Genomic DNA, 22273 nt, shown 5'->3' with positions numbered 1-22273 from the left:
GTACAGAGGGAGAGCAGCAGATGGGGAGGGGAGTGGGTACAGAGGGAGAGCAGCACATGGAGAGGAGTGGGTACAGAGGGAGAGCGGCACATGGGGAGGGGAGTGGGTACAGAGGGAGAGCGGCACATGGGGAGGGGAGTGGGTACAGAGGGAGAGCGGCACATGGGGAGGGGAGTGGGTACAGAGGGAGAGCAGCACATGGGGAGAGGAGTGGGTACAGAGGGAGAGCGGCACATGGGGAGGGGAGTGGGAACAGAGGGAGAGCGGCAGATGGGAAGAGGAGTGGGTACAGAGGGAGAGCAGCAGATGGGGAGGGGAGTGGGTACAGAGGGAGAGCAGCAGATGGGGAGAGGAGTAGGTACAGAGGGAGAGCGGCAGATGGGGAGAGGAGTGGGTACAGAGGGAGAGCAGCACATGGGGAGAGGAGTGGGTACAGAGGGAGAGCAGCAGATGGGGGGGAGTGGGTACAGAGGGAGAGCAGCACATGGGGAGAGGAGTGGGTACAGAGGGAGAGCAGCAGATGGGGAGGGGAGTGGGTACAGAGGGAGAGCAGCAGATGGGGAGAGGAGTAGGTACAGAGGGAGAGCGGCAGATGGGGAGAGGAGTGGGTACAGAGGGAGAGCAGCACATGGGGAGAGGAGTGGGTACAGAGGGAGAGCAGCACATGGAGAGGAGTGGGTACAGAGGGAGAGCAGCACATGGAGAGGAGTGGGTACAGAGAGAGAGCAGCAGATGGGGAGAGGAGTGGGTACAGAGGGAGAGCGGCACATGGGGAGGGGAGTGGGTACAGAGGGAGAGCGGCAGATGGGGAGAGAAGTGGGTACAGAGGGAGAGCGGCACATGGGGAGGGGAGTGGGTACAGAGGGAGAGCGGCACATGGGAAGAGGAGTGGGTACAGAGGGAGAACAGCACCATGGGGAGGGGAGTCGGTACAGAGGGAGAGTAGCACATGGGGAGGGGAGTGGGTACAGAGGGAGAGCAGCACATGGGGAGAGGAGTGGGTACAGAGGGAGAGCAGCACCATAGGGAGGGGAGTGGGTACAGAGGGAGAGCAGCACATGGGAAGGGGAGTGGGTACAGATGGAGAGCTGCACCATGGGGAGAGGAGTGGGTACAGAGGGAGAGCAGCACATGGAGAGGAGTGGGTACAGAGGGAGAGCAGCAGATGGGGGGGAAGTGGGTACAGAGGGAGAGCAGCAGATGGGGAGAGGAGTGGGTACAGAGGGAGAGCAGCACATGGGGAGAGGAGTGGGTACAGAGGGAGAGCAGCACATGGAGAGGAGTGGGTACAGAGGGAGAGCGGCACATGGGGAGAGGAGTGTGGGTACAGAGGGAGAGCAGCACATGGGGAGAGGAGTGGGTACAGAGGGAGAGCGCACATGGGGAGAGGAGTGGGTACAGAGGGAGAGCGGCACATGGGGAGAGGAGTGTGGGTACAGAGGGAGAGCAGCACATGGAGAGGAGTGGGTACAGAGGGAGAGCAGCACATGGGGAGGGGAGTGGGTACAGAGGGAGAGCAGCACATGGGGAGAGGAGTGGGTACAGAGGGAGAGCAGCACATGGGGAGAGGAGTGGGTACAGAGGGAGAGTAGCAGATGGGGAGAGGAGTGGGTACAGAGGGAGAGTAGCAGATGGGGAGAGGAGTGGGTACAGAGGGAGAGCAGCACATGGGGAGGGGAGTGGGTACAGAGGGAAAGCAGCACATGGGGAGAGGAGTGGGTACAGAGGGAGAGCGGCAGATGGGGAGAGGAGTGGGTACAGAGGGAGAGCGGCACATGGGGAGGGGAGTGGGTACAGAGGGAGAGCGGCAGATGGGGAGAGGAGTGGGTACAGAGGGAGAGCGGCACCATAGGGAGGGGAGTGGGTACAGAGGGAGAGCAGCACATGGGAAGGGGAGTGGGTACAGATGGAGAGCTGCACCATGGGGAGAGGAGTGGGTACAGAGGGAGAGAAGCAGATGGGGAGGGAAGTGGGTACAGAGGGAGAGCGGCACATGGGGAGATGAGTGGGTACAGAGGGAGAGCGGCACATGGGGAGAGGAGTGGGTACAGAGGGAGAGTAGCAGATGGGGAGAGGAGTGGGTACAGAGGGAGAGCAGCACATGGGGAGGGGAGTGGGTACAGAGGGAGAGCAGCAGATGGGGAGAGGAGTGGGTACAGAGGGAGAGCAGCACATGGAGAGGAGTGGGTACAGAGGGAGAGCGCACATGGGGAAAGGAGTGGGTACAGAGGGAGAGCGGCACATGGGGAGGGGAGTGGGTACAGAGGGAGAGCGGCAGATGGGGAGAGGAGTGGGTACAGAGGGAGAGCGGCACATGGGGAGGGGAGTGGGTACAGAGGGGGAGCAGTACATGGGGAGAGGAGTGGGTACAGAGGGAGAGCAGCAGATGGGGAGGTAAGTGGGTACAGAGGGAGAGCGGCAGATGGGGAGAGGAGTGTGGGTACAGAGGGAGAGCAGCACATGGGGAGGGGAGTGGGTACAGAGGGGGAGCAGCACATGGGGAGAGGAGTGGGTACAGAGGGAGAGTGGCACATGGGGAGAGGAGTGGGTACAGAGGGAGAGTAGCAGATGGGGAGAGGAGTGGGTACAGAGGGAGAGCAGCACATGGGGAGGGGAGTGGGTACAGAGGGAGAGCAGCAGATGGGGAGAGGAGTGGGTACAGAGGGAGAGCAGCACATGGGGAGAGGAGTGGGTACAGAGGGAGAGCAGCAGATGGGGAGGGGAGTGTGGGTACAGAGGGAGAGCAGCAGATGGGGAGAGGAGTGGGTACAGAGGGAGAGCGGCAGATGGGGAGAGGAGTGGGTACAGAGGGAGAGCGGCAGATGGGGAGAGGAGTGGGTACAGAGGGAGAGCAGCACATGGGGAGAGGAGTGGGTACAGAGGGAGAGCAGCAGATGGGGAGAGGAGTGGGTACAGAGGGAGAGCGGCAGATGGGGAGAGGAGTGGGTACAGAGGGAGAGCGGCAGATGGGGAGAGGAGTGGGTACAGAGGGAGAGCAGCAGATCGGGGGAGGAGTGGGTACAGAGGGAGAGCAGCACATGGGGAGGGGAGTGGGTACAGAGGGGGAGCAGCACATGGGGAGGAGGATGCACAGAGCAGATGAGAGGCACGGTACGGGTATAGCCGGGGAGGAGGAGGAGGAGAGATCCGAGGGAGTTCTCTTATTCCCAGAGAAGCAGGAAGTGTCTCACCTGAGAACATGTACAGAGACACAGAGACCTGACAAGGTGGAAAGAGTGACAACAGAGGAGGCGGCAGAGGGGAGGAGTGGGCACAGAGTCGGGAGGAGTGGGCACAGAGTCGGGAGGGGGTTTCGTTAATTCCAGCACACACTCCATCCCTGCGCTACCACCATGCCTCTGGGACTGAGAGGGAAGAAGAAGAACAAGACTAAGGAGGTCTCCTCCAAGTTAGTGGAAAGTGAAGTAGTGGAGAACCGGACGGCCGGGAGCGGCGCATCCAAGGACTCTGCCAATGCCAACGGTGCGGCCGGTCTGCCACCTCCCCCGCCGAACATGCGCCCCAAACTGGTCTTCCACACCCAGCTGGCACATGGCAGCCCCACCGGCAGGATCGAGGGCTTCACCAACGTCAAGGAATTGTACGCCAAGATTGCCGAAGCCTTCCAGATCACCCCAGAAGAGGTAAGAGAAGGACTGTCACGGGTTAACCTGCCTGGTGTAAAGGTCGCATTACTGAGAAGCCTCACCCTCCCCTGTCACCATGCTGACCCATGTGCCCGTCCACAGCTACTAGGTGCCCGCGGGAGAAATGCCAGGATATGTGTAATTCAATATATGTGTTATTTACTAGGGTTAGACTGCTGGGTGCCAGAGGGGGGCGCCAACAAGCCTTGGGGCAGGGTATTTAGACACAGGAGGAGGGCAACAAACTGAAAGTGGGCGAGGGATTGTCTTGCTTTAGTGAAATGGAAACCATTAGCATGCTGTGTCTAACCCCTCCGTTCCCAGGGTTGTTGGGGGGTCCCAGTGATCAGACCACCACGGACCATATCGAATCAAGTGAGGCCATCGATATGATCAGTGCCGAAAATCACTTTAATCGTGAGAACGTGGAACATTTATGCAGCTTTTTACTATAATTCGTGTTTCGATATCTTTCCATTTAAGATCTCTACTTGCTGACAGTGAATGGGAATATTTTTTGTCAACGCCCACTGACGTATTACGGTAAACTCCAGAGACCGTAACACAGCAGCCATAGAAGTCTGTGGGGCTGTGGGTATGTTCACACGGGTGCTCTATTGTTTTCGATGTTTCGGGTATCCGTGCGGCCCAGGATATTTTCCCACACGGATTGTCAATCTGAAACGGCGGTGGGTTTACACGCACGTGGATTTGCGTCCTTTCAAACTGACAATCGGCTTTTGGCTTTTCCCGCACCGTCACTTTTGTTGTGTGAACCTGCATCGCACCGCATTGTGGCATCCAGCGGAGAAAAGTGCCATTTTTTTTTTTTTATTAAAATGAAATCTGGCAGTACAAAAATGGTACCATTTTCCATCGGAAGCCACATTGTGGCCCTTTACATTGCACCGCACGAGGGGGGGGGCCACTACCTGATGTCTCCATGAGGCCGGGGGCCGAAAACCCACCCTGATAATTTGCTGGTCATTGGTTAAAAGTATTGCTCTGGATATAAAACATTTCCTTACACTGACTGCAAGCAGAGATCTTGAAGACTGTACAGACTGAAAGTTAAAGGGGAATTCCGGTTATAAAAAGTTATCCTGTATTCTTAGGATAGGGGACTATCAGTTATCCCTTATCCTGTGAATAGTGGATACTTGTTATAATAAGAATACCCCTTTAAAGAGGTTATCCGATCCCCCCCAATGCCCGGGCCCCTTGTATGGATTACACTTACCTGCTCCCCGACACCCGCGTCGCTCCGGATCCCTGCACAGCCGCTGCTGCATCTCCCCGTCGTGTCCTGCTATTGGCTGCTTCCCCCGTCGTGTGCTGCTATTGGCTGCTTCCCCCGTCGTGTGCTGCTATTGGCTGCTTCCCCCGTCGTGTGCTGCTATTGGCTGCTTTCCCCGTCGCCAGATGTTTTGATCTGAGTGATGAGGAGATGCAGCGGTGGCCGCGCAGGGATCCGGAGCAACGTGGGTGTCAGGGAGCAGGTATATTTGAAGGGGGGGGGGGGGATATTTTAGATATCGGATAACCCCTTTAATGTATGTCACGGACTGACCAGTCGCCCAGAGCAAACAATGAAATTGATCATTTCCAACAAAACTTCAAGAATATATAAGTTCTTAAAATATTTTACTAATTCTGCAGTTATATCTTTTCTTGGGAAAGCTGGGTGAGAAATATTTCCTTTCCTAGGGCTCGTCACCCAGCTTTTCCAGGCTCCTGAATGGCAAAACTAGGGCACAGTAACAGTGGGACGAGTTGCGCATAGAACCAGTTATCTGGAGGAGACTGGTTTCGTACAAGGTTCAGGGTCGAACATTTTGTCCCGCCGCCTGGAGGGCGCGGAGGAAGCTGTGGGTGCGTTTACAGCCCTAATAACAGGCCGCAGGGTAATGGCGGACACTTTCCTGTGCCGTGGATTTGCATCTTGTGATATTTTCTGGGAGTGTACACAACGTATAGAAGTAAATTCCACTCCTAGGGCGCAGCTCGGTATTAGCACCCGGAGGGACGAGAAGCAATCGGGTGGGGGGTGTTCAAGTGAAAAATGTCACCCAAACAGAGAGAAAATAACTGGTTTATATCAGGGAGGCATCTGCACAAATCAGCAAAAGAAATCGTGCAGCTTAAAAGCCACGTGTGAACATGCCCTAAGCCTGCAGCACGTGGACGTAGGCAGCGAGTGAGATCCACAGCAAAATCCCCTGATCTTGTCGCCACTTCGTGCCGCTATGTCCTTACCCTAAAGGGGTATTCGGGTTTCCAGAAATATGTTATCCTTTATTTATAAACAAGTTATACAATGTTTCCAATATACTTTCTGTACCAGTTCTTCACAGTCTTCAAGATCTCTGCTTGCAGTTTGTCAAAATCAATGACAGCAAGCAGAGTCTGATACAGAAAGTATATTGGAAAGTTTCGTAACTTTTCATGATATAAAGAATAACATTTCTTTGCGGAAAGGGTTTTTCCAAGACTTACTCTGATGACGTATCCTCAGGAACGGTGGGGGTCCGACACCCGGGACCCCCCCGCCAATCAGCTGTTTGAAAAGGCACCAGCGCTCACAGTAGCGCCGCGGTCTTTTTGCAGCTTTTCCAAGGTCGGTGATGACACGTTCATCGGTCACATGGCCTAGGCGCAGCTCAGTCCTATAGAAGTAAGGCTACTTTCACACTCGCGTTCGGTGCGGATCCGTCTTGTATCTGCACAGACGGATCCGCACCGATAACGCAAACGCTTGTATCCGTTCAGAACGGATCCGTTTGCATTATTCATTAAAAAAAAAAAAGTCTTAAGTCAAAACGGATCCGTCCTGACTTACATTGAAAGTCAATGGGAGGCGGATCCGTTTTCAATTGCACCATATTGTGTCAGTGAAAAACGGATCTGTCCCCATTGACTTAAATTGTAAGTCAGGACGGATCCGTTTGGCTCCGCATCGTCAGGCGGACACCAAAACGCTGCAAGCTGCGTTTTAGTGACCGTCTAAAGAACGCAACGGAGACCAAACGCAGCCAAACTGATGCATTCTGAACGGATCCTTATCCATTCATAATGCATTGGGGCTGAACTGATCCTTTTTGGGCCGCTTGTGAGAGCCCTGAAACGGATCTCACAAGCGGACCCAGAAACGACAGTGTGAAAGTAGCCTTAATGGAGCTGAGCTGAAATACCAAGTACAACCACTATACAATGGATGGCGCTGTTCTCAAACAGCTGAACAGCGGGGGTCCCGGGTGTCAGACCCCCACCGATCAGATACTGATGACCTATCTAGAGGTCTTGGAAAACCCTTTTAAAGGGGTTATCCCACAAATTTAAAAAACTGTTTTTATTCACATTATCTGGACGACTTTCTTCCCTTTCTGTGGGTGGGCAGCAGCTCATGAAGCGCCTCTATCTCTCAGGAAACATTGCAATTAGTTCTTGTTAACCCCTTCTTCTCCTGCATAGAAATTTGTCCCTTATGTATTGCCCCAGAGATACATATGCTGTGTGACGCCCCCCAAAATTTCCTTCTCTGCTGTCTAGAGAGAGATTGCTGTGTATTTCTATCCATTAATGAATGAAAGGCTCACTATGAGGAGAGGGGAAGGGAGCAGGGAAGCTACTGAGCATGTCAGTCCACCTCTGAATGCAAGACAAGGTGGACCAGAAGGAGAAACAGCAGGGGGCGCTAGCAAAGTGGAAAATGTAATTCTTTTGTGGCATGTATATAGCAGTAATGCTTAATTTGCATTGCCCTGTTCATTGCATAGGAATGTTTTTTGTGGGATGACCCCTTTATTAAAGGAGTTGTCTCCTCATGGACAATGGGGGGCATATCGCTAGGATATGCCCCCATTGTCTAATAGGTGTGGGTCCCACCTATATCGAAAACCGAGCCCCGCAAGGCTGTGGCTGGAGGACTCTGGTCCGGCCACCACCAAGCTGGCTCCCCATAGAAGTGAATGGGAGCGTACCGCGCATGCGCGGCCTCCGCTCCCATTAATTTCTATGGGGCCGATGGAAATAGCCGATCCAGCGCTCGGCTATTTTCGCCGGCCCCATAGAAAATGAATGGAGGGCGCCCTCCTTCACTAGCGATATGCCCCCATTGTCCATGATGAGACATCCCCTTTAAACAAACATGGCTCAAAAAATAAAGCAATAGTGTCCCTTTAACAAACTCTGCAGGCGAGTGCGGGTGAGAAGCTTTCGAGAAGTGATGTCACCTGTTTGAGGACATCTGCCAGGTGACAGGACATTGTTCTCCGCAGGTTCACACAGAGCACTGAACACACAGGCTGAAACCTAATATTGCAAAGGGATTAAAGAGGAATTCCAGCCACGGATGGTATTTAAGAGGACCTGTCACCATTTTCCATTCTATGAAATAAACATAAGGGAAGGAGCGGCTTCTTCTCTATGTCTCAGGAGGCCAATTGTGGCCAGAAATCTTCTCTGACACCTAAGTATATTAAGATAGTGGCAGCAGTCCCAGAAAGAGAAGAGTCCTGGCCAGGGATGGACTGCAGAGATACTTGGGGCATTGGTAGAAGGGGTAGGACAATGATGAAATGAATGTGGTGATTGCTGGAGACCTAGGGCACACGCCCCTGGTGCTAGCAACTTGACATACCCCATCTATACTTAATGGCAGTACCACCATCAGGACAGTACCGCAGCCAGGGCCACCGAAATGGGATGTGGGTGGCCAGATTAAGCACTGCAGGTTTTTTATTGCGATGTAATGCCCCACGGCACCTACGGATGTCAGGGTCACATGATGTTATGCCATTATGTACGTACCCTCATGATGGCATAGTCATCACAGTATATGGAGAGATACTGGTGGAGGAAATAGAAGACCAAGTCCTCAGAGTCATAGCTTAGGTGTTGTTTCACCTGGGGCAAATATTCAGTCCGCTGCCCTAAACCTGTGTCTAGATTTTCCGGCCCTCAGCACCAAGGGCAGATGCTCTACATTTTCCTCTTCAAGGTCTGAAAAAAATCCCACAAACTAAACTAAAAGCGGAATTAAGGCCTTAAAGAGTACCCGTTCACAGGTCATACTTCCCGATAGGGTAGATCCTCCTGATTAAAATGATACCTGTCTTCTTGAAATCGGTTGAGGCGTTCCTGAGAAAATAGACTTTTACTTTTTAGGCAAATGGGGGCTTCAGTTCACCAAGGGGCGTGGCCAGGCCTGGAAAGCTGAGGTTCCCTGACAGATTAGGCTCCACCCCTCAGTACACTGAAGTCCTTATGTGCATTAAGAATTCAAATGTTTTTTTCTCAGGAATGCCACAACCGATTTTCACAAGGCAGGTATCCTTTTAATCAGGAGGTTCACCTCTACCTAACAGACTGTCTGGTTTAGCAGGGTTGATCCTGCGGATAGGTGCCCTTTAAAATAAATGCAGTGTCCTCATTAACACAGAGAACATAACATCTACATGAATTACTCCCGGCCATAGGTTATGAATAAGATTTGTACGCAATCGGTAACCTGGTAATCTTCTCGAGTAACCTGTTAATTAATTATGTCAATTGTAGTGTGGAGCCGGGTGTAAAATTAGAACAGTGGATTTGCCTTTGCTATAGATATAATAAACCTGTTTTGAGATGCAGATTAGTCATTGTAATATTGAAGGCTCCTTAGCAGATACTAGAACAAGGTCATCATCGGTGAATGTGAAACTGGCTATACTCTGGCCAAAAAAGCCAATTTAGACCATTTTCTGTCAAGTATCGGTGGCTTTTGGTGACACGAACGAGCTCGACAGAAGATGACAAGTCATCCGGAAAATCCCTAATGGTGGGTAGTCTGGGATCAAGAAAAAAATGAGCTAAGGGGGTGAAAATGCATAAAATAATGAAAGAACTGTCACTACCTCCACTCCGGTGCCCCTGCCAGGCTTTGCTTACTGTACTGCAGTGGTGAAATCACGACAACACGTTTGACTGCTGCAGCCAATCACTGGCCTCAGTGAGACAATCCTTTTAAATTTTTCTATCCTTGATTGCTTGACCGGACTTCATCTAGCTGCTTCATTTAAAGCTGGAGGTCAACGAATATGGCTGCCATTACGGCTCACGCAGGTTTACAGTGATGTGCCTTCTGTTGGTGTGCTGTGTTTGGGGGCTCCTGCCTGGTGCTTGATGTATAGATGAGCAGCAGGTTGCAAGGCAGGAGAACAGGGGCCCAGGTTGGATAAGGTTAAAGCAAAATATAGTCTCAGTGGATGATGGGTAGTACAGTACAAGTAATGGACATAGTCCTCGGATCACAAGGTAGGCTTTCCCTAAAGACTGTGCGTACAGGGTAGAAATGGTAACAGTCCCCTCTGAGTCTCCTGCTCCAGCAAACAATACAGTCTTCCCAAATGACCAAAGATGTGCAATTTTCTTTCAGTGACATGTACTAAAATGCCCAACTGCGAGGTGTAGTCCTATAACGGATAGCCGGTCGGCCTCAGTAGTGTGACAGGTGCCTGAAGCAATATATCCCAAACCACATGCAGTGAAGTCTATAGCCATAAACGTGTGTTACCCTTCACTGGCTTTCTTGTTCACACACTGTCCCTTTTATTGGTCCTCAACCTTCTATAGAAGTTGAATGCTTCTTTCCCCTAGAGTTTGGCTTTGAGCACAGTTGCATATTATGGCAGCTTTTAATTCACAGGGATGGTGTTTCCCTGGACACAGATTCTCCTTTCTTTTCAGCTTCAGCTACACCAGCAACTACCAAACACATCTTGGCCTACTTGCCAACAACCCGGAGGGTGGGGCCAGCCAACCACCTGGCATCTGTCTCTTAGGTCTGCCACTTAACTATTCTCTTCCCATATACAGCCTTTTGAGATACAGTTGCATAATAAAGCCACATTAGCCATTTGCACTACTGAAAGTGTATAGTTGGCATACATTAACCCTTGTCTGACAGTAAACATTTTGACAGCTTTAGCAGTGAACCACAGCACATTATAGCATTAACCCCTTTAGCAGTGAACCACCGGGTCACTGCACATTTGTGTTGGTAGATTCAGGACATTTAAGCCCTGCCCCCGGGTATGCCCCAAACTGAACGCTCCCTTATAAGCGGGTTTACATAAACCCTGCTCTTTTTCGGACCAGCGGAATTTGCTGGGATTGTGCTTGAAAATTAGGGCAAATTTAGAACCGTTTGGCAGCCATGTTCTAAGCTGGTTCACTTCTCAGTAGTCTGTATTATTTGAGGGCTCTGCTTCTTAATAGGATAATTAAGGATAATGGGATAATGTGACACATTTCTTTTATGTGGCTTTTTATGGGTGTTCTGCGCCTTTTCCCTTGTTTACGACTGATGGTAAAAAAATAACTTAAAATCCCTATAAAAATGAAGAAAGTTTCCGGGGCGTTAACTTTGGAATGAATAAATAAATGGCAGAACATTAGATCTGAGTGACGGGAGGAATAAAGATCCTTTGCCCAGAGATCACTGTATATCTTTGGCTATTTCCCTTCATCCAGTGTATGAGCTATAAGCAGTAACCTTTATTATTAAAGGGGTTTTCTGGGACGCCCAAAAATTGTGGCGAAGGCAAGAAATATTATAAAATAAAAGAAACCTTACTCACCTGCTCAATCCTTGCTTTTCCACTGCCACCAATTTCGGTGCTCCCGGCGTTGCATCGATGACGCGCCCGACTGCTCCACGTGACCACTGCAGCCATCAGACCTCACTGGCCTCAGAGCTCACCTATGTAGCGCTGGCCTCTTTGTAACGACGTGTTCCCAACTGCGTCACATTTTTACTTTTGGACATTTTTGGACAGTAGTTTACAGTTACCACTCGCATTAAATTTCCATCGCCACTCACGTTTAAAGTGGAGCCGTCCCCTCTCCCGACATGTATGCTTTAGTAACTACTAGCATTCCCCACGTAAGATTCTGGAACCTCTTTTCTCATTCCTCTATTATTCCTACTAGAAGTTATGAATGAATTGCTAGCAGTCTGCAATAAACAGTGCATCAGTCCTCCAGGCTGAGTGAGTGCAGGGCAGGAGCTCGCATAGCACATCCCTCCTCCTGCCTGCGCCCGCTCTGCTAAAGCCTGACATGGCCCAACTATAGGCAGGATGCTCTGGCCTGTACAGCGTTCAGTGAGACCCCAAGGGAATCGTATGCAAATAAGCCTCTAGGAGCAACGGGGGCGTTACCATTACACCTAGAGGCTCTGCTCTCTCTGCAACTGCCGCGCCCTCTACACTTTGATTGACAGGGCCAGGCAGTAAATACGTCATCAAGCCTGGCCCTGTCAATCACAGTGCAGAGGACGCAGCAGAGAGAGCAGAGCCTCTAGGTGTAATGGTAACGCCCCTGTTGCACCTAGAGACTAATTTGCATATATTAAAACAGATGCCTTCAGCTGCCAAGCGCACATGTAACAGGTCAGCCAGTGTCATAGGTACAAAACTGCTGACAGATGCCCTTTAACATGACTCCCCCAGGTGCTGAGTTTTGGGAATATATTAAAACATTGGAAAAAGATGAATACAACCAGAAAAGTTTTATTGTTTGATTACGGCCTCACGCACACGACCATTGTTCTGGTCCGCATCCGAGCCGCAGTTTCGGACCCATTCACTTTAATGGGGCCGCAAAAGATGCGGACAGCGCTCCGTGTGCTGTCCGCATCCGTTGCTCCGTTCCGCGGCCCCGCAAAAAAAATATAACATGTCCTATTCTTGTCTGTTTTGCGGACAAGAATAGGCATTTATACAATGGGCCGCCCGTTCCGTTCTGCAAATTGCGCGGACGGTCGTGTGCATGAGGCCTACGTCAAATGTTAAAATCAGATTGCCAATTTTTTTCTGCAATTACAAATTTTTTAGTTTTTTAAAGAAAATCCAGATTGTGACCATTTAGTGTGATGGGTTTTATAGGAAATGCTGGTTGTTTCTTTGCTGTTTCCGTGTCTATATAATGACATCTGTTTGTGCTTTACCCAGCGAGGTGTCCCTCCCTCTATAGCATGGCGGGTGGTGTAAGCTCTTGCTGGGAACCGGAATCCTCTTGGTTGCTGCAGTTCAGGAGGTCACTGACTGGGAGCAGACGCGTCATCTCCCTACGGACGGGATATATGGTCCAGAGAAATATTTGTTACAGCCAAATTCTGCAAGTTCAGATGACAGAGATGAAGCCGTATTATCTGTCGCAGCTCACGCAGAGGACCTGATGGAATAGGTTGACTTCAAAAAACTGTAATCTGCATGTCCACCATTGGGCACTACATTACACTATAAGGGCTTGTTCACACGACCGTGGTTTGGTGACGCATCCGAGGCGCATTCACTTCGCTCCGTTCCGTGGCCCCGCAAAAATTATAAGTCGTGTCCTATTCTTGTCCGTTTTGCGGACAAGAATAGGCATTTCTATAATGGGCCGTCCCTTCCGTTTTGTAAATTGCGGAGGGCACACGGGCTGCATCCGTGTTTTGCGGATCCGCAGTTTGCGGTCATGTGAACAAGCCCTAAGAATGATTTCCATATTGTGTTGGGTCGCATTGCATATAATATATTGCATTATTTATCATCATTTAACTTGCCCTGGCCCAAAAATGCAGGTTTACCCTGCCCGAGAGTGGGGGTTTCCAGCTGGATTTTGGGTGGGAATGGGATAGGGCTTAAAGGGGTATTCCCGTGAGTTTAAGATATCTGCTCGTCTGTCTCCAGAATTCCGATAGAAATCAATGGACCGCCGCTTAATTTATTTCAGGGCGGCTGCAGAGGGTACGGGGCCCCTGTTCTCGTGATCGATGGGGGTCCCTGCGGTAGGACCCCCATCGATCTAATAGTTATAGTATAACTTAATCTAACCGGAATACCCCTTTAAACTGCCTGAATTTACCAACACAAATTATTAGGACAGTGCAAGTAACCCTTAGATATATGGGGGAATTTATTAAAGGCACTACTCCATTTTTTTGGCGTACAGATTTTTGCACAGGACTGTGTGCAACTTTCTGCCCTTTTATAAAAGACCAGAGAGGGTAAGACCTATGTGGTCTGACAAATTTAAGACCACTTACATCAGTTTTCTGGCACAAGTTACATCTGAAATCACAGACTTTTGATTCTGATACGCCAAAACATGCGCCAGTCTTGATAAATTTCTCTCTATGGTGTGTACCCATACATGTACCACTGGTAGAGCACCGACGGGCAATCACTACTGGTGTCCATCCAAGTGCCCCATCATACTGCTATGTTACTATATGTAACTTGTGCCAGAAAATCTGTCAGACCACATAGGTCTTACCCTGTCCAGTCTTATAAAAGAGACGATGGCATCGCAAAAGCGCAAAAAGTTGCACACGTTCCTGTGCAAAAATTAGCAACTTTTATACGCCCAAAAACTGGAGCAGTGCCTTTACAACCTTCTCAGTAGACATGCTTGTTAGTAACGCGCTACCTGGTCCATTGATCGGCTGCATTCTGCATTAGGATTAGATTAGAGAACCCATTCCCATATAATATATTTGGGAATTCTGGGTTACTAGAGGGGGGACTCTGTTCAGGATTCTAATTTCTTGGTCAGAGTGGTTACAAAGAGCGTCTCTCGCTCTGGAGGACCTGCTCCGTCCCGCATTACACAGACACAACCCCTTTGATGTGTAATACATAAATTGCCCACTGGTGGTGCTGTAGCGAAATCGAACACTTACCGTCAGGTGTCTCCGCAGATTACAGCTGATCGCTGGGGGACACTTGGTGATCATTTTACTTTAAATGGACCTTTCTAACAAGTAGAGATTGTCCAAAACAGAAAATCCCTTTAAGGCCCCTTTCACACGGGCGAGTATTCCGCGCGGGTGCGATGCGTGAGTTGAATGCATTGCACCCGCACTGAATCTGGACCCATTCATTTCTATGGGGCTGTGCACACGAGCGGTGATTTTCATGCATCACTTGTGCGTTGCGTGAAAATCGCAGCATGCTCCTATTTGTGCGTTTTTTCACGTAACGCAGGCCCCATAGAAATGAATGGGGTTGCGTGAAAATTGCAAGTGCGGATGCGGTGCGATTTTCACGCACGGTTGCTAGGAGACGATCGGGATGGAGACCCGATCATTATTATTTTCCCTTATAACATGGTTATAAGGAAAAATAATAGCATTCTGAATACAGAATGCATAGTAAAATAGGGCTGGAGGGGTTAAAAAAATAAAAATTAAAACTAAACTCGCCTTAATCCACTTGATCGCGCAGCCGGCATCTCTTCTGTCTCCTTCTTTGTTGATTTCTGGAAAAGGACCTGTGGTGACGTCACTCCGGTCATCACATGATCTTTTACCATGGTGATGGATCATGTGATGACCGGAGTGACGTCACCACAGGTCCTGTTCAGCAAAGGAGACAGACGAGATGCCGGGCTGCGATCAAGTGGACTAAGGTGAGTTTAATTTTTATTTTATTTTTTTAACCCCTCCATCGCTATTGTACTATGCAGTCTGTATTCAGAATGCTATTATTTTCCCTTATAACCATGTTATAAGGGGAAATAATACAATCTACACTACAACTAACCCAAACCTGAACTTCTGTGAAGAAGTTCGGGTTTGGGTACCAAACATGCGCGATTTTTCTCACGCGAGTGCAAAACGCATTACAATGTTTTGCACTCGTGTGGAAAAATCGCGGGTGTTCCCGCAACGCACCCGCACCTTTTCCCACAACGCCCGTGTGAAAGAGGCCTTACAGCTAGTCCAATAACAGGGGTCTAAAGACAGCAGTTGCGCCAGGGCACCGGTGCCTCGCCACATAGGTAGACACAACCATTATAAATGACACATGGCAGGCGGGGGCCCTGATGCATATTTTACATTGGGACCCGGGGACTTCATGTTACACCTTTGCATAAAAAACACTCAGTTTACTCCAACATTTGATAATCCAGAATGTCTGATCATTTCCAGCTCAGATCTACAATATAATTTGGAATTTTGATTGCTTTTTTATACCAAATTTTTATCACAATGTGAGGAGGAAATCAGATTTACTGTCGGCCTGCTGCAGATATTCCTACGGGTCTTATGCCTAGTCACTGCTATGGGGGGGGGGGGGGGGGGGTTGTAGCTACGTGTCTATTTTGGCTTTTTTCCTAGAGTTGTATAACAAGCTCTTACAGAGTACCAGAGAAAATTGCACAAAATTGGTCGTCTGGTGGGAAACTCCCCTTTAAATTGCGGACTGCGCTTTATAAGTAGATGAAATTGCCAGTGTTAAACAGGCCTAAGGGCTAATTATGGCCGAAGATAAACCAAGGCAGGCCTGTAAGGTTAAGGCCTCTTGCACACAAACGTTTTTTTTTTTCCGTTTACGTTCCGTACGTGTATGTGGGGCACGGAACGGAAAAACGGAAACGGAAGGCATACGGAGTACCTTCCATTTTTTTTTGTGGATCCATTGAAATGAATGGTTTCGTATACGGCCCGTTTCCGTATTCCCGTTCCGTTCAAAGATAGAACATGTCCTATAATTGTCCGCATAACGGACAAGGATAGGACTGTTCTATCAGGGGCCAGCTGTTCCGTTCCGCAAAAAACGGAATGCACACGGACGTCATCCGTATTTTTTGCGGACCGCAAAATACAAAAAAAAAGCCATACGGTCGTGTGCAAGAGGCCGAAGTCTAAACACCAGAGCGAACGGGACTACTTCACTGTGTTGGTCAGTGCACTCTATTGCTCTCTGGTATCAGTAGGATTTGTCTATGGGATGACTGGTAGGAAATGCAGAAAAATCCCTGACCCCCATGATGACTGCTTTATGTCCCATATGTCCAGTGCCCCACATACATGTACATCTATATGTGTGACATATATAATTGGCTGCACTACTACAGGTTCATATCATTTATATCTTTGGTTGCATATTAGTTCAAAATGATGGAAACTTATTCTTTTGGTTGTAACAGACGCTTGTCGGATCCGGCCATGTCTATGCGGGGGCATAGCAGCTAAAAGGGTGGTGTGAAATTCAAACAAATCCACCAAATTGGCAAAACCTGTAAAAAAAAAAAAAAACTTGTGAAAAAACATAACCCATCAGGCTTCAGTGATACTCCATAATGACATAACAGGGCTGCTCCAGCAGCCACCACTAGAGGGAGCTTACTGCGGACTGTATATACATTGAACTGAATAATAACCCAGTATGCAGTGAGCTCCCTCTAGTGGTGGCAGCAGGAAAGCCAGCCTGTTATCATTTTCAGGATTTGGAGCTGTGCATCGGAAAACGGAGCTCTGACTATTGTACAATATATATAATATGAATCCGAACAGAATTTTTGTGATAAAAGCAGACTGTTTTTTTTTACATGTGGGCATTCACTTTTGCTGTAGAAAGTAGAGAAATAATGCAGGACTGAAAATGACGACCCTTTTGATGCAGTCGTAGGAGAACTACATACCCCAGGCTGCTGCTTGTAGTTGGGAAACATAAGACGCCTTCTTGTCAATACGGGAAGTCAAAAACATGAATCATACAAATATTCATACAGATCACACGTACAGGATATGGCGGTGGTTAATACTGCCATGACACCCATGTAATTAGCAATGCTGACATATGACTTGTGAAAAGGGAATTCCCACCCAAAGTATTTCTATAGGCGGAGGCTATAGCTCTATGGGGTGCAGAGGGTGTAGTCGCACCCAAGCCCGTGTGCCAGAGACCCAAAGACCCCCCTGCCCCATAGCAAGACTCTATTATTATAAATGGGCACGGTACATGGGGGACATCAGGTAGATTTTGCATTGGTGCTGAAGAGATTCAAGTTATGTCTCCGAATGGAACCTATAATGGAGAAATCAACAGGATCAAGTCCAGACAGGTAGGTATACTTCTCCGCAGGGGGCATTATTGCAAAAATGGCATGTAGCATATTTAAAGTTGATTAAGGGGATTGATTGAAAAAGCATGACTGCCCCCAGAAGTAACAGCACCCAGCTTCGTTAAAGTGAATGGGACTCAGCTGCAATACCATACCCAAACTGTGGGCAGGGGTGGCGCTGTTTCTGGAAGAAAGCAGCCATCTTTTTATCTAATCCTGGAAATCCCTTTAAGTATTCCCTAATTGAATGAGACACACTACAGCATCCTGTTTAGGGGACTGCTCATACAGGGAAATCTTTAGTCACCAGGTACTAATGTAAAATCCCTCGTCCCGTACAATCACCCCAGTGTTTTCATAGTAAATATTTGTTCCGAGTGGCTGGCACTAGGACAAGATCCTACGTGCGAATTGGCGGCCGCCGGGTTGTCTGCGCCGGTAGCGGCCTTCCTTGTAGGCAGCGCACAGTTCTGTGTTATATGAGGAAGCTCCGCCATGCTACATGGTGATTATATGGTTAATCTAGCAATGGGCATAAATACCAGGGTGGCGGCATTGTATGGCTTGTGTGTCGTAGGTGAGAGGCGGTGAACTACTGCAGGATTGAGAGACAAAGGGAACCCCATGAGCACTTCTAAAGTTCTTTTTTGACCTCTTCTTAACGTATATAGGGGAATGTATGGGTTAAACCGATGCCCATGAGGAATGCCATGCACTACCATCCATTACCCATAGGGTCCCATTTCAAAAACATAAAAGAAAAATTCTACGGCACTATGCCATCCTCCTGGTATACTGACCTTTACCAGCCTAGAGGACACTCTTTTGAGCTAATGCAACCCCATAGACACGTAACATGCGCGCCAGCAGCTTTCCTGGAGGGCATTCTTAGGCCTCTTGCACACGAACGTTTTTTTTTTTCCATTTACGTTCCATTTTTTGCGTTCCGTATACAGACTGTATTCGGGACCATTCATTTCAATGGATTCGCAAAAAAAAACGGAAGGTGCTCCGTATGCCTTCCGTTTCCGTATTTCCGTTCAGAGATAGAACATGTCCTATAGGGTCCATTCACACGTCCATAATTTGGGTCCGCATTCGTTCCGCAATTTGCGGACCCGTTCACTTTAAATGAGGCTGTGACGGATGCAAATCCGCATTTCCTGGATCCGCATCCGCGGGATCCGAATCCGTTTTTTCAGGATCCGCAATTAAGTTCCTGAAAAAAAAAAAATAGAACATGTCCTATTCTTGTCCGCAATTGCGGACCAGAAAAGGCATTTTCTATTATAGTGTCTGTGATGTGCGGTCCCCAAATTGCGGATTGCACATTGCAGGTGTCCGTTTTTTTGCGGATCCGCAAAACACTTACGGACGTGTGAATGGACCCGCAATGCCGGGTCCGCAATTCCGTTCCCGAAAAAAATAGAACATGCACTATTCTTGTCCGCAATTGCGGACAAGAATAGGCATATTCTATTAGTGCCGGCGATGTGCGGTCCACAAAATGCGGAACGCACATTGCCGCTGTCCGTGTTTTGCGCATCCGTGGATCCGCAAAACACACACGCATGTGCGAATGGACCCTTGTACTGTTATACTATCAGGGGCCAGCTGTTCCATTCCGCAAAAAACGGAATGCACACAGACGTCATCCGTATTGGTTGCGGATCCTTTTTTTGCGGACCGCATAATACTGAGAAAGCGCAATACTGAGTCATGTGCAAGAGGCCTTAAAGAGTAACTAAACCTTTAGGCCTCTTGCATATGGCTTTTTCAGTATTTTGCGGTCCGCAAAAAACGGATCTGCAAAATATACGGATGACGTCTGTGTGCATTCCGTTTTTTTGCGGAATGGAACAGCTGGCCCCTGATAGAACATGTCCTATTATACTGTTATACTATCTTAGAACGGAAATACGGAAACGGAAGGCATACGGAGTACCTTCCTTTTTTTGCGGATCCATTGAAGTGAATGGCTCCGTATACGGAACGCAAAAAAACGGAACGTAAACAAAGAGGCCTTATATGAAGTTTTAATATGTTGTCCCTAATGCCCTAATAAAACGATTTCCAATATACTTTATTAATCAATTTTGTATTTTTATTATACTTTTACTTCTCTAAAGCGCGACATTCACTGTGCACTCTGTTCTCTGTACACCGCCGACATGCAGTTCTCTTAGCTTGGCGTAGCAGGCAGAAGCAAGAGCCCCCTCCGCTAATCCTGGCATAGTACATGGGTGCAGGGTACCCATGCCAAGAGTTAGTAAACCTCCGGGGAGCACATTGTACAGAGAACAAACAGAGTTTTTAGTGCACAGTGAATGGCGCGCTTTAGGGAAGTAAAAGTATAATAAAAATACAAAATTGATTAATAAAGTATATTGGAAATCGTTTTATTAGGGCATTAGGGACAACATATTAAAACTTCATATAAGGCCTCTTTGCTTACGTTCCGTTTTTTTGCGTTCATATAAAGGTTTAGTTACTCTTTAAAGTACAACACAAATACGATGTGAACCTCGCCCTTCTCTCATTTTTTTCTTTAGTAAAGAAAAGGTGTCGCTAAGCTGGAAACCATCAACAAGCTGCTGTTGACAGATCTGCTGTTCTTAAAAGGGTTCGGCCACGCGGTCAGGTTTCTGCCAAAACCAGGATTGAACTAAAAAAAGTCGTATCTGTCCTTTTATATTTTCTCTTCTTTTGTGATCCACTCTTGATTTTAACTTCAAAAACCGCATCAGGAACCTGACCGCGTGACTGTACCCTAATGTGCCTCTATTGAGTAGTATTTTTGTCACCAGAAGTTCCCTATCTATATATTAGGGAAGTTCCGGTGAAGAGCAGAAAAAAAAATAAAAAAACGGATCCTGTAAGACGGATCCTGAGCATCCGTTATGCACATTTCGTATCTGTTTTTGCATTGCAGGACTTTTTTCTGTCGAAAGAAACGGATCTCAGATGAAAATGGCTAAAACGGATGCAAAATGTGCATAACGTAGTTTTTTTTACAGGTCCATTTTTTTTCTTCTGCTCTTCTGACGGATCAGAAGAACGGAAAATGAAACAGTGATGTGAACCCAGGCTTTTACCTGTTCTCCCAACTCGTACAGGAACTGGACTACAGAGGCCTAGCTCATGTGAGAACAAGGGATTGTGCATGTCGAAATCCAACATGCCCGACCCTTTTCGTCAGTGGAAAAGTCAGGACTCCCCAATATTAAGGTCAGCCTGTCCCAATGAAATTGAAGGGTTCAGCCTAGGTTTGTGTAATGTGTACGGCCACCTGTAGTGGTCCCTCAGAAACCCAGGAAAGTCCCTCATATCTCCAGTTCTGGGCTGGTTTCCTCTAGATTCCTGTGACTTGAGATTTCACCTGCCTTAAGGCTGTGAGTCATGAGTTTTTGTCCTTTTTGTTTCTTGGCAATGATAAGATCTGGTTTGTACGGATCACCATGGAGTCAGAAGGGAGCAGACAAAGGAGGTTCTGCTATAAAAACGAATCACCGCATCAGTGAATACACTAAACCTTTACTCATCGATAGCAATAAACCTCATTTACACGCTCCAAAAAACGTTGCGGGATGTCAAACGGAGATCGTAAAAATAGTTAATTGAGAAATGGCCGCTCTTGTATGCTGCACTCAGAAGTCTAATTAAAGGCCATGTCCACCTTCACAACTATTTATTTTTTTACTGTCCCAGTGCATGTAAATGAACAATAAAACAATAGGTCGCAAGGAAAGATCTCCTATCATTTTGTGTCTGCAGCTGATATGTAGACTGCATGTCACCATGGTTACAGACTACAAACAAACCCTGTGTAGTCAGATCCAGTAGTCAGATCCTACTTTCTTCCATTTGTCCTCTACTTTGTTCTTACCTTCGTTAGGCTGGCAAGAGATAGAGGACAAACAGAAGGGAGATGACTGTAGGATCTGACTGCAAAGAGTTTGCTCGCTGTCTGTTACCATGGAGACACATTATCCTGAACTGGAGCTGTAGACACAAAACGACAGGAAATTTTTGTCATTTATTTTGCACTGGTACTGGCTTTTTAAGACTTAGATATCGTAAAAGCCTATGGGTTCACAGGTGGAGGCATGTTTGCAAGCTGAATTATTATGTTCCTCTGCCCTCTTCTAGCTTTAGGGCTCATGCACACGGCCGTTCCGTGCATTGGGGACTGCAATTTGCGGCGGCCCCCAATACACGGGCAACATCCACGCGGATTCCTCAGACAGATCCAGAACCATTCAACTTGAATTAAAAAAAAGAACATGACTATGTGTGAAGTCATACTGAGGCATGCTACATGTGAAGCTCATTAATACCATACTGTGGAGCTTGGTTTAGGGGTGGGGGGGGGATATGTCCATGCTATGTGATGCACCATCTGATGGCACATGAACACGAGGATGGGCGTAGCTAGAAATTTCAAGGTCTCATACATTGATCGTCATGAGACTGGTGTATCCCAGACATATCCTGTGCCACCATATCTGCAGACCCCAAAGATTTTGGACAAGACCTCCAAAGATATTTAGACCCCAGACAGATCAAGATATCCTATACATTCAGACTCCAGACCAAACCTCCTTAATTAATACAGACCCCAAAAGAAATAGACATCTCCGCACATGCTTGGTATCCATATCTCCATTCATGGCTGGGCCCCGTTATTGAGAGGACCAGGTCCCAGAGGTGGGTCCTATAAATAGGCCATAAATCTCCAGATGGGACAG

General features: G+C 48.2%; 1 protein-coding gene across 1 annotated transcript in view; it reads left to right on the top strand.

The window, feature by feature from the left end:
• The first annotated feature begins 3225 nt into the window (after positions 1-3225).
• GIPC2 (GIPC PDZ domain containing family member 2) overlaps positions 3226-22273 on the top strand; it is a 71343-nt gene continuing 52295 nt past the window's right edge. The window contains exon 1 of the mRNA XM_040406966.1: positions 3226-3644. Coding sequence (XP_040262900.1) covers positions 3354-3644 — 291 coding nt within the window. The 5' untranslated portion in view covers positions 3226-3353. The remainder of the gene's footprint in view (positions 3645-22273) is intronic.

Source organism: Bufo bufo, chromosome 9 (genome assembly GCF_905171765.1).
Source record: "Bufo bufo chromosome 9, aBufBuf1.1, whole genome shotgun sequence".
In the NCBI taxonomy this organism is placed as follows: domain Eukaryota; kingdom Metazoa; phylum Chordata; class Amphibia; order Anura; family Bufonidae; genus Bufo; species Bufo bufo.
Note: the sequence above shows the minus strand (reverse complement) of the source record. Positions and strands in the feature narration are given on the sequence as shown.